The following is an 18,866-nucleotide window of genomic DNA, read 5'->3' on the forward strand; positions in this document are numbered from 1 at the left end:
AACGACATTGAGAAATATCAACCAGACTCTACACATAATTGGCGACAAAAATAATTAGCTACCTACCCGTCAAATAATATTGTTCTAAAAAGCTCGCTTTGATGGATAGCATATGGTACCTATTAAGTAAAGGTCAATTTTGATCTAAATTAAATGTCTAAGGTAATTTAACATATTTAATTGTATAAGGATTAATACCATGTCGGTCAAAATAGCTTCGCAAATAAATCATTATTTTTTAATCAAATTTGAAAGATAAAAATGGGTCATCCTTGGGAGATACACATGCTATTATCGACTTTTCTGTAGGCTTTTTTAAGACCTACAATTCTGCAGTACATTAATTTGATATATATTTCAGCGTAAGCCAAGCAAGCACCCTAAAAGCTTCATTTTACGACTTGATTACAGAACAGTGAGATTTCTCTACTATCTTTAAATATAAAATGACCGTATTATACATACAAACCTTCCAGAAGAAATTCTCCTAGTGATGGTGAAAATTGCATCAAGATCTATTATGTAGTTTAGAAAAAGCAAGAGAACAAAGAAACAGACAGTGTTTGATAATATTTAGAAGATAAAAAAATTTAACGACTTTTCAAGATGTCGGAAATGGGTTGAAAAATACATTTTTTTTAAAAATACATTGGTGAAAATTTTGGACTCTACATTTAACAAGTTAACATACCCCACCCAAACCTTTCTGACACACGCCTCTTCAAAATACACTGATGGAAAATGAAACCCCAACACCTCAAATGCAATTTAGGCAAAGCACCACAGCCATGCGGCGAATACAGTCTGCATGAGACAGCGCCTTCCTGTGACCATTGTTGCCAACACTGCTGCACTGTGGAAACATCCCTGCCAAGTTTTTCTGTGATATTGTGAAAACAACATTCACCTTCTCATAGCCCTATTACACTGCCTCATTCAAACTCAATAAGCTCCTGATACTGCCTTTTTCGTTTCCTTAAAGACATTTTTGACTCACACCCACCTCACAACGTCAATGCTGGACGATGACCAATGCTCACGAAGGGTACAGGGCGTATAAAAAGCAAACTACGTAGTGCACACATTTGAATTGGCATCATCTTTTAAATGTGCAAACACACCTCCAAACTTTTGTTTATCCAGCAAAAATCCTACTCGGTGTTGTGATTCCATTCTCTGCCAGCGTACGAAGCTGCATTTGCTGGCTCCATCTTGTGTTTCATACTTCATTAGTGTCCAACTTTGTTTCAAACCAACAAATACACAAGTAATGTCCCTAAAACCCATTACCACAATTAATTGACGATGGCAACTGCTTCTTTTCCACAAATTTTATAATTAATGTTTGAAGTATTCAACGATATTGATTTTTTTTTTATCAAACAGAGGAATATACTGGGTTCAAAATTAGTCAAATGCATTTCTCTCCTAGAGTAGTACCATTCTGTATGCCAAAGATATTCATTTCTTCAACCATCATTATGTACTTGTATTAAAATTTTTGTTCTAAAGAACAGAGTGCAATCACTTAATAACGTAAGATATATAAGAAAATTAAGTGGAACAAAAATTTAGTATGAACCAGTTAATTTCTTTTCCTACACTTGCGTTCAATACTAGCATTTATTTCCTTTACAAATTAACTGTCTACTTTTTTGAATGGGTATAGCACACTAAGGGAGAATGCCGATCCTCACGGATGCACAATCCCTTCCCCTACTTCCCCTACTTCTCCTACTTTCCCGACTGTCCAGCCTATCCCTTACGATCTTAACCCCCACGCTGACACCTTGCAAAACTTCTGGCCCGTATAATAGTATAATAGTTAAGTTGTAAAAATATAAGAATTGCTTCAAAAATGAATAGTATGCACATACTTTAAAAGTATACACTTTTATTTCTGGAAACATTTGTATACAGAATACAATTTTAGAATATATTTTTACGAGAAAAAAAAAAACTTTTTTTTCTCCAGTTATAATTTTTTTTATGGGTAACTTCCTGCAGATAACCTACTTTTTTTTAAATGAAAATTAAAGATGCAATATTAGAATTTTTTTTGTATAAATGCAAAGCTTTAAAAAATAACTGTATCTAAAATTTCATACTGTACAGTTTATGACTAACTTCACAAAACAAGTTTTCTACCGTAACTCTGTAGACTTGTAGAGTATAGAAAGTAATAAAATTAACTTTAATAGGCTTGTGTGAATACCATAATTTTAGCTGGAATCATAAAAATAAAAATATGTTCTTGATTTTAACAAATGCTTGACAAAGGTTTCATAAATGGCACTAATAAGTATGTATTTCACAAACAAAAAAGTTTTGTTCCAATATTTAAGGATTTATTTGTAGTGATTGCAAAATGGCTTATTGTTAGTTTTTTTTTAACTTACAAAAATTTTTCCATATAGCATACTGTCCTGGATTTAAGTCATTCTGTAGTTCACAGTGTACATGTGGAAATAAAGTATGGCAAATAAAAATATGCCCAGTACATATTAAAGTGTGTATGAACACATTTTTAATGTATAAAAATGGTTCTTAACTCAATCTCTATCAATAGTTACATGAGGTCATATCCAATAGCTTCAATAAACTTAGAATAAAATTTGAATAGCTGTAATTTCAAATTGCAAGAATTTTAAGGGAAAAAAAAATTAACATGAATTATAAATAATTAGTTTTGATATTTGAAATTCTGATTATTTGCACAGGCCCAATTTGTAACATATATTTCAATCAAATTTAAATATTACAGCGTGTCTACTGAGTTACAAAAATAAAAATTAGTGACTTTTTCTTGACTTTTTCATGACAATTTCTACTGAAGTGTGACCACGAAACTTGTCAAAATGGTATAATTTTTAAATGTTATAAAATTAAGTGTAGCCTATACCTTACATAAAAAATAAAATGGAAAATTGGACGTTTGCTTTTCTTTATCAAAATGTATAGGCCTTAAAGCTGAAAAAAAAGACATAAGTTAAGCCTACAAATGACTGTTAGTTTGAAACTTAATTGAATAAAATTAATTTTCCGCATGCCAATTTTCGCCGCACTTTAAGCGCTAAAACACTAACATTTATTGGCAAACATTTTCAGCACATTATATCATAGAAAATATTACAATTTCATTCCGTAGCACTTTAACCTCTTCGACAATGATTTCAGTTTGAAAATAAAATGTGGCGGCAATTTAGGGATTTTGTGTTTTGTAATTTGTAAACATAGTCGTTAACAAAACCGAAACATGAAAATACATCACACATTTTGTGCACAAATTTTTGGCTTTCTTTTATCCTAGCCAAACATAAATTTCCGTTTCATACACACAAGCAGGCAGTAAACAAAAGAACTCAACGCTATAAGTTCAATTATGAACGCTCGCCATTTGGCTAACAACTTATCGATATGGACGCAGGTCGCGCGCATTGACGCCTTGACAGCTACAATCGATTATGTGCGATCGTTGTGCGCTCTGTAGAGTAAGACTGAAACTGACTACGCCGTGGCCGCCACGGAACGAATACCATCCTTTTTTTAAGCGTGTAAGGTACAAGAATTGAATAAATTACGTTTTCACAGCATTCTAATGGACTTTTGTTGTTAAAAAAAGAAGAGCAAATCGCTATTATTAAAATTTTCTCTGCATTCTATGTGAAAATTATGACGTTGCACGTAGGAGAATAGAAGCTGTAAGCAACATTTTGAACGGGATTTTAAAGCAAACGTCTTATGGCAAAAATGGCGGGACTGGCCTAGTTAAACACGGGAAAATGTATTGTGTGGGAACATCTTAGGCCACTCCAGTGTTTCAGGGGCACTACGCAACCCGCGTTAACCTCATAAGATTCAATGCTATTTTCATTCTGCTTATAACTAATTAATTAATATAGATTTCGAAATGATGCTTGCTTGATATGTAAGACAACGATGCTCTTATCAAAGCCCCTTTCTTGAAAAACGTGCATAAATTATGGTTTTATACTAATCTTTACTAATATGCATAAGTGTATTGTCTAGGTTTGAACCATAATTTATGCACATTTTTGAAGAAAGGGGCTTTGATAAGAGCATCGTTGTCTTACATATAAAGCAAGCATCATTTCTAAATCTATATTAGTTAATAAGTTATAAGCAAAATGAAAATAGCATTGAATCTTATGAGGTTAACGCGGGTTGCGTAGTGCCCCTGAAACACTGGAGTGGCCTCTTAAGCGATGATTTTTCCTGAAAATGCAAGCTGCCAAAAGCACAAAAAATATGGTATATACAAGATCAGTGCACAAGAAATACACAGACATTAGCCTTGTAATATTTTTTTCGTGACTTTTACCAAAATATACTTAACAGTGGTGACTTTTTCGGGACTTTCGTGACCTTTTACAACATTCGTGACTTTTTCGTGACTTTCGTGACCTAGTAGACACCCTGTATTAATTCCTATTTTGACTGATTTACAGAAACTAGATTTTAAAGGGAATTCAGTAATGTGGTACCAAATTACATCAGCATTTCACATTACGAAATAAAATAAAAATACAAAAAAAAAACAATATCCATCCAGTTTAACAGAAAATATATTTCAGCCCTAAATAAACTTTTTATTTTTTTATTTTAGAGTGCCCGTCCAAAGCCATTCATGCCAAAAATGTCTTGTATCTGCGATGATTTGTTTAAATATTCAATGATCATTATATGTGGACTGTCTCAAAGATATTATGGGGAAAGTTTTGGAAGAAGAAAAAAACTTTACATAATTTCAATCACCTTTGTTTTCTGAGAGTAATGTGCAACTGAGAAACTAGCATATCCACAGACTACCCCGAAAGTAAGCTTTAGAAAACAGAGCAGCTTTTGCTATTCAAGCAAACACGTTCACTTAGCTCCATCTTGGATCCTAGCTATTTGGCAATAGAACTTTCCTTTGGTTTAGCATTGCAGTGTACTTACGACTTGCTAATAATTTAAGTTTTTTAATCTATTTAAAGTTCACATTTCATCATTAAACATTAATAAGAAAGATGAAAGCCCTATATTTTAAAAACCTATTTCAGGGAAATTATAATTTTTATATTATTCACTAATACATTTTACACACAATACATAACAAACCACAAATTCAATTTATAATAAAACAACACATATAAAAAATTGTTACATGTTAAATGTAACTATACAAATATTTCTGTATTTTCTATCACAAAAAATGCTCTTAGAAAAAAAAGATATAAAATAAATATGACGAATAAAAATGTGGCAATTCTTTTGGTGATTTGCTGTGGACTAAACTTATTAAAGTATATTTCATATTACGTGTATCTACCAAAATAAAAAATTTTCTAGCAGTCTAGATGAGAAAAGCACAGACAAAATTACATTTTGTGTAATGAGACAGTAGACACCACATTTGCTTGCATTAGTACCATAGTACCATAATTACATTTTAATGTTATCATGTCATTATTTCTTATGTTCTAATAAGGGTCATTGATACTATATAAAGCAGTTCGCAAAGTACTCAGAACAAGTGACAAGTATTCTGTAAACCTCAACTTAATGAATGTATGATGGTTAATTTGACTACAGTTTTGTTGCGTGTCAAAACACTTGACCTCAGTAACAAGTGGATTTAATGCCCATTCTCACAGAGCAATAATATGTTGTGTATTAATACAAAACAATCACCAAAAACTATAGTTTATGTAAACATTTTTTTTTTAATCTGGCACTATCTTTGATTTAATTCCTTGTAACCTACAAAGAAATATTTTCCATGTTTAAATGTCGCACATATACTTGGAGAGTCACACAGTTTCGGCTGTCTGCTTCTACGTATCACAACACATAATTTAATCTCCAATAGATTACAATTCATGATTTTTTTTTTTTAATTATAGGTCTTACTATTAATTCCTCCAATCTGCTCAGTGCAAACATAATGCATTTAAGTAGCCAATTACAGTCAGGAAAGATAAAGATGTGTTATTGCGCACCTGTATGGATTAGGTTCACACGGTCCCTGACAGTCGGTCAAATTACGGAGCCACCAACTGGGTTCGCTACTCTACTTGCAGCATCTCAAAATTTTTTAAATGTTACATTCAATGCAGAGTCAATAACAATAATGCAAGCAAACTTGGAGCTTAATTTTAACACGGTCGCCGAGTCATTTAGCAGAGCTCTGAGAAAAGCTCAAACGGTCGTCCCGTACGAACTGAACATCACGCGCGTCAGATCCGTGTCCAAGGTGACGTCCTCGGGTGACGCGAGGTCCACCCTCACGAGTTCCGAGTTGTTGCGCCGCCGGGCCCCCCAGTCGGTGCCCCTCCAGCGGAACCCCTCCTCCTCCCGGTCGCCGGCGCCCGCGTCGAGGCTGCCCCCCGTCGCCCCGCCCCGGAACCGCGACACGCCCTCCTGCGAGGAGTCGTGCGCGTCCTCCACCGCCCGCAGGATGTCCTGGCACAGCTCCGAGTCCAGGGGTATCGGGTCGTCGCTGTCGCGGTTGTGGATGGCGACCGCGATGTGGGCGGGGTGAGGCACGGGCAGGGGGATCAGGAGCTTCTCCGCGTTGTATGGCCGCGCCTGCCGCTTCCAGGGCTGCCACAGCGTCGCCACGCTGGGCTCCGAGTTGGTTCTCCGTCTGGCTCGACTGCCTGGGTTGCCACCACCCGTCTCCCTGAAACATGTGAATGTATCACCGTAACTCAACAAGCCATTTACACACACTGGTTAATCACGTAATAAGTTCAAACATTAAAATTTTTAAAGGATTTTGTTTCAATCCTGTATTTTATAAAATAAGTGGGGAACAATATTCGCAATTTGATTCGACTTCGGGAATATTTTAAACATTGAAATTGATATTCACTTTGGATCAAAAAAACTAGAATTTGCACAGGCCTGCTTCAAATGTTTATTTTTGCCACCCTTCGAAAGGAATCCCGACATGCTCCCCTGCTCGGAAAGTGATCACGGAGTATCCGCCGGTACACCTACCCTCTCTTGTCCGGCTTGCGGCCGGTCGCCGTGGCCCGCGAGCGAGGGTTGAACGCGGACACCTCCAGGTACGGGGAGTGCACCTGGATGTTGCCCCGGGGGGCGTACACGGGCCCGAGCAGGTCCGGACCGCCCGCGCCCAGCTCCGCCCCGTGGACCAACAGTTCCACGTAGCGCGACAGGTCCACCTGCTGGTGAGGCTGTGAAGGCACACGCAAGGCACTGGTGATCCATACCGTCACAACACACCGCGACGAGGAGTCTGTGATCCGACTCGTTCACGACCACGGCCATGCCAGACTATCAAACATCACTAGGTTTACATAAAAACAAAACCTACTCATGGAAAGTAGGTTTATTTAAAAAGTTGAGTATACAAAAGCACACCAAAAAAATTTAATTACCAAGTCATGCAACAAAAACATTTTGTTCAACTTTAAATAGAAAAACTAAAACTGTGACACGAGCGTGAGCTAGAACTAACTCATACACTGTGTGTGTAGTACACACTTACCACGAAAGAGTGCGAGCTATCAAATTTAGTTAACTTGGCACTAGACAGAGAGTGCACATTGCATGCGAGCTATCAATATCGATACGTATTCGATGGGAATCAACATAACCAAACATGAATGATGCCAACTAGCGATAGCAACATTTTCATATGTGATACACAGTGGTGACGAAGACGAACAGATAAAGATTAAAACTTTTGAAAATATCTTTAAAGAAAATTTACACATCAGACAACTTTGTATTTCTGTTAATTAAACAAGTAAGCAGTAATATCCAAATGAATATTGAATATTGTATTTCAACTTAAAAATACAGCGTTTTATATTGGAAAAACTACCTACACAAACCACTCAGAATCTAACAGCAGGACCAAAAACATTATGCGACATTTATGTGCATGTGGCGATTATGTAATAAAACATGGTACATTGTAAGGGAAAAAATGGCAGAGCGATAGAAAAAAAACTTGTAGTATTAATAGGATATAAGAAAAGTATTCAAGGGCTCAAAATGAAAACATTATAGCCATAAATCAGTTAAATTTTTGAGTTTATTTCTTCAATATTTAAACTACCTAATGTTATGGTAAGTAAAATATGAAACGTACGTAAGCAACTATTCACATGTTGTTTACAATATTTTTAACATGGCTAACCTGAGCATTTAAACATATCTTTAGTATTTTAAATTTCAGTAACCTAACCAAATAATTAAACTGTTAATTTTTGGTAAACTACCTAAAATATTGAAATAAAATTTTACACAATGATTAGAAACAAAATAACACACTGTATTTTTTTTTTTTTTTGCTTTTAGTTCTTTTTTTTTATTTATTAGAAATTTGATTAAAACAACAATATCAATAATAATTATTGATCAATCAATAATGAATAATTTTAATTAACACTAAATACATATTACTCACTGTTTAAAGATACTCACACCATAAAGAAAAACTGTGCGTGTTACTATTTTTTCAAACAATTCTGCTATTTGGAACATGCCAAATCTCTGAACGAAATATGAAATTCGTAACAGGTAGCGCTATCTACGCGGGAAATGCAGGGACTGTCTCAACAGCGCTCTCTACGCTGCTGGTTAAACAAGGAGGAATGCGGGCACGCTGGTAGCAAATATAAAATTCAAGGCATGCAAAGGACAGACTGGATGCATACATAGACTGCATAGGATTACTACCATGTTTTCTCGCATAATCGTGGCACATTATATTCTAAAATCAAGTTTGAAAAGTAGGGGAGCGATGATTATGCAGGAAAATTTTTTTTTGTTAGATAAAGTATTCAATATTCATAAAAACAAAAGCCATTCATGGAAAGTACGTTTATTTACAAAGTGAAGTATAAAAGAGCACCCCAAACAATTTAATTTGATAAGTCATGCAACAAAAACCTTTCTTCAACTTTAAATAGAAAAACAAACTTTAAATAGAAAAACAACATCCATGATCCAAATACAAGCCGAACAACGCGTAACTACCGTAGTAAACACCACGAGTGAGCCGGATATCAAATGTAGTTAACTCGGTTCCGCATAGAGAGCGCGCGTTGCATGCAATCGGCGTGATATCGATATTCGACTACGTGTGCGCGCTCTATACGAGAAGCAACATAACCAAACAATAATGATTGCAACGAGCGCTGGCTACATTTTTGTAAGCAGTACACTGCGGCGACGCAGACGAACAACGAAGATTATAAAGTTTAAAAAGTCTTTAAAAGAAAATTTACACATCAGACAGCTTCATATTTCCGTTATTTAAATAAGTATGCAGTAATTTCTGAATAAATATATTATATACACTTTAAAATACATTGTTTTATGTATATGGAAAAGATACTTACACAAAGCGCTCGACATCTAATAGCGGAACCAAAAACATCATGCGACGTTTACGCGAGAGGTTTTTTTTATCCAAATTTTGACGCCCTAAAATAAGGGTGCGACAATTATGCGCGTGCGACGATTATGCGATAAAAGAGGGTGTATCTATTTTCTGAAACAAGCACATGTGCACACACTCTGTCTAAAATCTTTCGTTCATATATCTGTCTTGGGTCTATTTTTTTTATTTTTAAAAAGCTTTAGGTAAATATGTAGTGTACGGATTAGCGCCAAAAAAAAATCGTACAAATATGAAATAACTTTCATTATATGCTCTTTTACGTCCTCTTTTCATAACCGCCTGCGGAGATAAGAAATACCAATTACTTTTGGAGATATCACCGTTCTTATTTTGCAATACAAGACCTATGTAATCATTGGACCGTTGCCATTTTATATTTTGCCGTGTGCACGTGAATGCCTAAAAAAACAGAAATTTTCCATTAGCTAAGGTTAGTTACATTGTAAATACTTCAAATTAGGGGTGTGCAAATATTCGAAATTGCAAATATTCGTGCAAATCAAATATTTGATTCGATTCAAATTCAAAACCAAATTAGGTATTTGAAAATTTCAAATATTCGAAAGTTTTCGAATGTATTAAAATATGACTTTTGTTTGACAAAACGTGTGATACAATATTATGTCGAACCTCGAGAAATCATTTTCCCGAGAGACTTAATGGAAGAAATAAAAACTGTAAGCAGACCTTTACTTGCATCAAATTTTAGGTTAGGTAAATGGGCATGCTGAGAACAGTTAAAGACAATGTAGCGTGAAAATTATCATAAATTCTTACGATTTAAATACAAACTTTACGTGATGTGTAGCATAATTAATTTATTATATCCAGTTGTCCTTAGCACAATTTTTGGGTGAGCCATGTGCCATATAAAAGTGTAAAACTATTTTAAACAATGCCAGCGCATCAGCTTTCAATAATAACCTTTAAAAACTAATGCACACATACTCTTTGATCACCATTCTATTAATTTTACTAATACAAATCTAGAGAAATTTTTTTAACGATAGAAAAGTAAACACAGCTGCCATCATGGCTACAGCAAAAAAGAAAACGTGTCCGTTTGTGGTTATGGCCAGCAGAGCGGCTCATGGCCAGAGAATTGTGTTGCTAGAATTGCTCCAGCGCAATCGCTTTTTAAACTACCGAAAATGTTACGTAAATAATTAGATAAAATTAAAAAGACACGATAAACAAAATTCATTAAAAATTATTTTGCCTTGACACGTTTGATTCCAAAAGACTCTGAGAACGGAGTATTGACCATGCTTAGGAGCAGTTTCTTCGATATATCGATTGGTAATCGCTTGACTATTTATTGCGGAAAATAAAACTGATATTCGAATATCTGTTTACTTTCATAAACTTTTTTTGCCGTTTTTAATTTTCAGAAGAATAAGTGAAGTTCAGAACGTTGTTTTTCTGCTTCTGGGAACATTGTCACTTCCAAGAGGCAATGCCTGGATCCAGAACATGTAAAGGAATTGGTCTTTTTGCACTGCAATTTACGTAATGTTGATGGCAAGGTGTAGGCTTGGCTTTTGATGAAGACATTTCTATACCACTGATTGTGTTTTATTACTAAAACATTAGAAGAGACATAAAAATTTACATGTTACTTGAGCAATAAAAATGTATATAAAGCTAAAGAACATTACTCTTTTAAACAACAATTTATAATATGCCAAATTTTTACTGTAATTATTCAGATTTATACTTAGAACTTAATTAGAAAATATTCGCAAATTATTCGCTATTCGCAAATATTTGCAATTATTTGATTCACATTTGATTTGCATTGAAAAAGTCACATTCGCACAGCCCTACTTCAAATTAAACGGAAATTAAAAATAATATCAATTTATTTTACTTGTTGTATAGTTTTAAGTATTTATAATGTAACTGATCTGAACTAACAAAACAGGACAAAGGTAGATTAGGTCAGGTCAGCTACATTATAAATACTTTGAAACTGAACGGACATTAAAAATAATAAAATTAATTTTAATGGTTGTTTAGGTTTAAAGTATTTATAATGTAGCTGACCTAACCTAACAAACCGGAACAAAGGATTAACAGTAGGAACGAACGTAATTTTTTAAAGCATAAAAATTTGAAACGTTAAAAACTCACCTAAGTTGGAGGCGGCCTATTGGTTCATTTGAATATTGGCCTATCACGAACTATCACGTGACATGATCCAATATAAAAAACAATTGATACTCGTAAACAAAAAACAATGGTGTAGCCATGTGAATGTGCAGGTATAGTGATTAAAATTTAAAAATTCGATATCTCCAAAAGTAATTGGAATTTCTTATCTCCGCAGGCTGTAATGAAAAGAGGACGTTAAAGAGCATATAATAAAAGTTAATTCAGATTTTTATAAATTTTTTTTACGATAATTAAAATTTAAAAATTCTATATCTCCAAAAGTAATTGGAATTTCGTATCTCCGCAGACGGTTATGAAAAGAGGACGTAAAAGAGCATATAATGAAAGTTATTTCATATTTGTACAATTTTTTTTGGCGCTAATCCGTACACTACATATTTACCAAGCTTTACTTCAATAATAGTTAAAACAAAATTTACATAATATTTACTAACAAAACTTTTTTTAAATACTACGGTTTTATTTTCTTCCCATATATATGTATAAATTTGTGTGTATATGGTGTGTATAGTACATCTTATATAAGTATGTATTATTTCGTACATTTATGTATGTATTTATCAGAGGTAATGATATAGTGTCTATGTATAGTGTCAGCCAGTTTAGGTCCCCGATTGTTATGCTGGCACTCAAAAGCCTATTAGGATTAGGAGCCTAATAATTAGTTTTTAGTATAATATATATTTTTCTTAGTTTTAATTATAATTGAAAATATAGGCTTTTGAATTAAAATATTTTTCTGACATTGGCATGAAAATTTTTTTAATTAATTAATTTTTAATGTCATATTTAATAGTAAGGTGTGTGGCCTCTGTAATCTCCATGTGCAGAGTACAAGCAAGCATGAATGGCCATCGCTACTGGATGAGGGTGAGGACTGGTAAAATGCCAGCCAGAGGCGGATCCAAGGCGGAAGGGCTGAAGGGCTAGTCGAACATCTGCCTCCGCCACCAAGCCCAACTATATGACTCTATACATTATATATATGACTATATATATATATATATATATATATATATATATATATATATATTTAAATGATAGAAGATGTACGAATTCGCTCATCCAAACACCTCAAACCAATTCGATAAATCCAATAACACTTGAAAGCTTGAGAGCATTAGATATTAAAAAAAAAAAAAAGTTGCACATCATTTCTCTCGCCCACTGTCTATTTGACCACGCAACATTCACGAAGCCAGAGTGCACCACGGGGTCTGAGCCCCACCTCCAGCCGGAAGCGGGTGTCGGCCTCCTCCAGGGGCGTGAGGAAGTCCAGGCTGAAGATGTCGGCGTACATGAGGCCCGCCAGGCCGGCCCAGTCGTTCACCGACAGGCCCTTGGACTCCCAGAAGTCCTCCTCGGACAGGGCCAGCCTCTGGAGGACGTGCGATGGGTAGAAGCGCTCCAGCATGAGTGCCGCCTGCTGGATCGACATCTGGAGCACACGCGCGCGGTGGCAGCACTGACCCAACCGACTTGCTCAGCACCCATCAAACAAGCAGTGCACAGCAGAAATAAAGTAAAATTCCTTTCAATTAATGATGAATAATAATAAATTAATGTTGAATGAATGATGAATGAAATATGAATGAATGGTAGACGAATTATGGATGAATTAATGAAGTGAATGAATGGTAGATGAATTATGGATGAATTAATGGATGAATAAATGATGAATGAATAGTAAATGATGGATGAATGGATGAAATGATGAATGAATAACTAATGACTAATTAATGAATAATGGATGAATGAATAAAAAATATATGAATGAAGGAAACCCACCATATCACACAAATTACCATCACATTTCCTACAAGCTGAAATCATGGAACTGAACTGGTGATCTCAACCACCAAAGGCCCTTAAATTTATTTTAGAATCAAATTTTGTTAAGGCAATTTTCTTCGTAATTCTGTACTTAGTCTACAAATATACATATCATTAGTTACTTTCATGGGTAAAATAGGGGTTCTTCTATGGAAAGTAAATATTTTCTGTCTTTTAAATTTAATCTTTTTAATGACATATCTTTGTACATACTTTACTCAGTGAATTCTTAATTAAGTACACATCAAAACAGCAATCTTTACTTTCAGTATGATACGCGGTAACGGTACGTCATCAGTTTGTAACACTGCAAGACCCTGCCGTCCCCAGCTTTTAAAAATAGATTTTAAGGAATAAATATTATATTTTGTCAGCTGATTTAGGCTTGTTTATGTTGAATTCATTTTTATTTATTTTGCAGTTCCCACGACAAACAGTGCAAAACCGCAATGGCGAATTTCCAAGAATATGTTAAATCTCAATTTTTATTTTTTCCCGAGGTGGTATGCAACTACTCCACTACACTTTCAGTACAAACAAAAACTTGTTATTTTTAAGAGTAGGTTTTTGAGCTCCGATCAAATAAGAGTACTGCATAATTAGTTTTGGTGGAGCAGGCAGCGCAAGGCTCGTCTCGGGTACCTTCAGCTCGATCGTGGTGAGCTTTATCTTGCTGCGCACCGCCACGCCGAGCCCCGACTGGAGGTCCCGCCGGCGTCGCTCCAGCTTCTCGTGCAGGGCGCTGATGAGGTCCTGCGCCTCCTTCTCCAGGGACAGGTAGGGCCCCGACTTGGACAGCTGGGCCGAGAAGGGCCCGAAACACGCTTCCACAAACTGGCTGCGGCACACACGGGAAAACGACGGTTCCTTCCCGGGTGGGGCAGGACGAGGCCTCTACAAAAACCTCTAAACGTTCGGGAGCCAGACACCGAAACACAGGAGCCAGTCTTGTGGACTTCCGCTCATTCAGATTATTTATCGCACCTCGTGCGGCAGCAAGCACGCCACGGCCGTCCGTTTTCAGGCTGCACTGCTGTCTGGTAGTAGATATATGCGTCTGGGACGCATTTCCGTACAACAAAATTTTTGTAGCAACAAAATTTGCTTGTTTTTTTCACAATCACTGTATAGTTACACCTCGGTATCTTGGCAGAAAGTATTCACCAGCAAGGAAACGTTAGGCTTCATGGTCACATGGCATCCCGACTTAAAAGATCAATTTACAACCTCCACTTAGTGTATGTACATATGTACATATGTACATATATACGTGTATTTGTATGAGCTTACTTTTGTGCTTGCAAACGTGTAACAACGCAACATAAAACATATTACGTACCATATTAGATATAGCAAACATATCTAGGTAAATAATTTTGAAACTACATAGAATCTAAATATAATAAGTGTATTTTTTTTAAATTCAAATCCGCAGGAGCATAATTTCAACTACCAGAAATATCAAGACATCGGGAAGGAAAAAAAAAGTTTTTTTTAAAGACGTTAAATAAAATCTGTAACTCAACTTACTATCAAGCCTAAAATACATTTACTTTTAAGAGTTATAAATATATGTCTCATAAATAATATTTTGAAGTCTAGTTTAATTCTATTTTTTTATGAGGGTAAAAATTTCAAAGAATCACGGGAAAAAAAATATATTTTTTTATTTCTAACCAACAAAAATATATTAAGTACATGCGAGATGTGTTACCACGTACTTTTGAATGCACACGAAAATTGAGAGTTGTGCTCCTGGCCCGAGTACAAAAACAATTATACTTACTTGTGAAGTTATATTAATTAAAAACCAACATAGGTTAGTTATTTACACACATATTAACCCACACGGTACAATGTTGTTTTTTTTAAAACCAAAATTCACATATGGTTTGCAGTACATTTTTTTAACCATAAAAATCTACATAAAATATGCACTTCCATACACAGGTAAATACGGTAATTAACACCAGTTAAATGCTCAGAACATTATGTACAGTATTACAATCAGGAAGGGAGTGGTTTAACGCCAATTGATATTTAATATTTGGCACCATATTGTCCCACTTGCACTTCTACAGACACCGTGGCCTAGTGGCTGTTGATACATTAATTCAATTGCACATTACACACATGATTTGGTAGCCTCTTAACAATACTAGAAAGTTAAAATATATTTTAACTTAAACATAACCTATAACTAGGCATGGTCGGGCAGAGAAATTTGACTTCGGGCGGGCTCGGGCGGGTAATTGTCCAAAATTTTCGGGCTCGGGCAATCTCGGTCGGGCATCAAAATCAGTTAATGAAATAAATTTTGAACATAAAATAGTCGTACTTAAGTTTGCATTGACAAACCTGAACTGTTTTTATTTATTTACTATACCGCACTGATATGAAAGTTAAACATTAAACTAAAAAATAACACACTTGCTCACCGGGCACCTTCTTTATCTTATCTCTCACACACACTCACTTCACCGGCTGGTGCCGGGACGGCGGCGGCGTGGCATGTTCCTGCAGCTGCCGCGCGTTCCAAAAAAAGAAGCTTTGTTTACTTGCGCCGTGCGGTATTGCCGTTTTCCAAGGTGCCCGATATTTTCGGGCACTGAAATACCAGCCCGGAATTTCGGGTATACTTGATACCCGAAACACTGCCCAAAATTTCGGGTACCCGACCATCCCTACCTATAACTTTACTTTAATACTATTCCTTGAATTGTGCATTTATGAATCATTTTTTGATGTGATAACGTCTTATCAATCGATGGATGCCGGTTGCACGCAGGGAAAGGCATGACTCATGGTCATGTTCCGCCTGAGCCGAGTGTGCAAGAACCGGCAGGCTTTTTAAAAACAGCAATTTAAAAAATTTGATTTATTTGTTCAATATTTATCATTTAAAAGTAACAATTTATTGATATTGATTTGATTTCAGTTTATTTCTATAACTAATTGTTCGTGATTATATTTAAACAAATTATTTAAATTAAATTTGCGAAAACTGTAAATAATATTTGAAAATGAAAAAGTATGCAATTTTTCATCAATGTTTTCTTATGACGTTATCACGTAAAATTATATTGTCCACAAACCGACTTTACAGACAACCCCTTTTTTAGCTACCACGTTACTTGCTGAAAACACAAATTTCAGCACTGATAGTGAGCTGACGTACAACTACGACCAGTCTGTGAGATTTCACTTCTAATGAACGCGGTGGCCACACTCCCGTGAGTTTTTTTCTTTCTATCCTACCTGAAGTCTTTTTGTGGCTGCAAAATCATCTGTTCCATTTCGTGTTGGTATGCAGACAGTTCATCCAACTCCATCTTCGCTTCAAATGCAGCCAATGCTTGCTCTGGCCTTATCTGTACAAACAGAAACAAGGTTGTTGTTTGTTTTTTTCTCTCCCTAAAATGATAATATACAGTTATGTAACTTCCACCACCGTAACTGCTTATCCCTGGACTTTTCATTACTTTCGTGACAACTCCTACAGTTTGGTTACTTTTAAACGACTGATTCAGGTTGCAGCAGGCAGGGGCCCTGACGTCTCACCTGATAGAAGTAGTTGGAGGCCAGCCCTGGGCCCGCGATCCGCCTCACCATGCAGCTGTCGCTGGCCGGGATCCTGCCCCGCTTCTTGATCACCAGGTGGAACACCGCCGCGTCCCAGACCAGTCGCAGCCAGTACCGCAGCACCCCCACTGACAACAGTGGGACCAGAGGGCGAGCCGTTAGCGAAGCACGTTCGCAAGGGCGAGACCCACGTGCAGGGCAGTCGAGGAGGAGGGGCAGGGGGCAGGGGTCCTGTCGAGTTTCCAGATTTTTTATTTGATACTTGGGTTGACCCTGGTAAGATTAAAATGGCACGTTAATTAATTAAATTACAAGTATTTGGTACACACAAATCATGTTTACAGTTATGGCCACAGTAACATTTATAGTCTTTAGTTCTTTTATTTTTTAAGTTATACTTCTTTAGGCAGCGAATAAGCACTACTTTGTTGGGATACAACTGTAACCTAACTCAAGGGCTGTCCAAAATGTATCAAATCAGCAGCAGTTTTAATAAACGGTGCCCTGCGCGAGAATAGACTGGTTCCAACGCATTCTAGCAGACGTTTGGCAACAATCAATAAAATTGTTACGGAAAAAATCTAGAGATAGCAGCACCACCGCACGAATTAAATGGTGTCATTCTAATTTTCTTAAGAACTTTTTTTTAAGTTGTGATTACTTCTTGTTATGACCATTAATGAGAACAAAATGTATTCCAGGATAGATTCGCTATCAAAAACCTTCATTTGGCACACCAATACTTTTGGTACGTCCCCTGATATTCACTAAATTCAATATCTACGAGTTAATGGTGCTACACACGGGTCCGCCTTCTGGACAAAATCAACAGAAAAGTGAGATCTATGCATGCGCAGAATTTGGGCAACAGGTAGGTCTCGGATAGGAAACATAAATTTGTTCCTTAAAAACAGAGGACTGGCCGTGCGCTATCGCGCACCAGGAATATGGTTAGGGTACAGGTGTAGCATATTCGGCACCTGAACACTTATTTTCGTGTCGTCGGAATGCCGGCCCTAATGGAAAACTACCAGTGACTGAGAACGCTCCTCGTAAAGTCACAGCAGGCAGCTGGCGCGCGCGCGGGGGAAGGGAAGGGAAGAGAACGACGGCACCTACCGGTGAGTATGGTGACGGAGACGAGGGGGCACACCAGGCACGCCACGAGCACGGCGCACACCGGCTGCAGGCAGCCCTGCACGCCCACGTTCCACACGACGGCCTCCAGCACGATCAGGTACCTGTTGCGGCACGGGTCCGGGCTGTCCAGGTCGCAGATCAGCAGCATGAAGAGGTGCAGGCAGAGCGTCACCACCGGCATCCTGCCAACCCCGGAACAGAGGCATGAATACCGAGCAGTCCAACAGGCAGAGCTAAGATTTTTACGGTGTTAAAAAAAAAAACAATCATCATTAAAATAGTACATGTCTTCTTCATCAAAATTAAAAATTCAAAAACATGTGCATACCAAGCACATTTTCCCTGCTCAAAACTGGTTAAAAAATTCAAATTAAGACACTGAAGATACATATGTATACCAAACAATTCTATATTGATGAGAGAAAAAAAAATAATAACTAAAATCTTCTGTAATGTTGCTTAGTTCAGGAGAAAGTTAAATATAAATTAATCATCATCATTAATTAATTAATTTTTTTTTTTAGAAATGTTGTACCTAACACACTAAAATGATGGTATATAACACATTTTATGTTAAAAAACAAAAAATGGTGCTATTGGAACATTTTAATCTTCATAACGTTTTTGGCAGTGTACATGGTTTAGATAAATTAAGTGATTTGAATTTTTTTTCTGGTGTTGACATAGTTTA

At 36.3% G+C, this 18,866-nt stretch overlaps 1 protein-coding gene across 2 annotated transcripts in view; it reads right to left on the reverse strand.

The window, feature by feature from the left end:
* Positions 1 to 1,877: 1,877 nt before the first annotated feature.
* The window catches only part of LOC134538292 (uncharacterized), a 182,340-nt gene continuing 165,351 nt past the window's right edge, over positions 1,878 to 18,866 (reverse strand). For both annotated transcript variants that reach the window (XM_063379471.1, XM_063379473.1), the window contains 7 exons: positions 18,155 to 18,357; positions 17,015 to 17,163; positions 16,712 to 16,824; positions 14,096 to 14,291; positions 12,849 to 13,058; positions 7,006 to 7,205; positions 1,878 to 6,685 (listed from right to left, as the gene is read on the reverse strand). In XM_063379471.1, the coding sequence (XP_063235541.1) occupies positions 6,202 to 6,685; positions 7,006 to 7,205; positions 12,849 to 13,058; positions 14,096 to 14,291; positions 16,712 to 16,824; positions 17,015 to 17,163; positions 18,155 to 18,357 (1,555 nt within the window). In that variant the 3' untranslated portion in view covers positions 1,878 to 6,201. The remainder of the gene's footprint in view (positions 6,686 to 7,005; positions 7,206 to 12,848; positions 13,059 to 14,095; positions 14,292 to 16,711; positions 16,825 to 17,014; positions 17,164 to 18,154; positions 18,358 to 18,866) is intronic.

Source organism: Bacillus rossius, chromosome 13, assembly GCF_032445375.1.
Source record: "Bacillus rossius redtenbacheri isolate Brsri chromosome 13, Brsri_v3, whole genome shotgun sequence".
NCBI lineage: Eukaryota > Metazoa > Arthropoda > Insecta > Phasmatodea > Bacillidae > Bacillus > Bacillus rossius.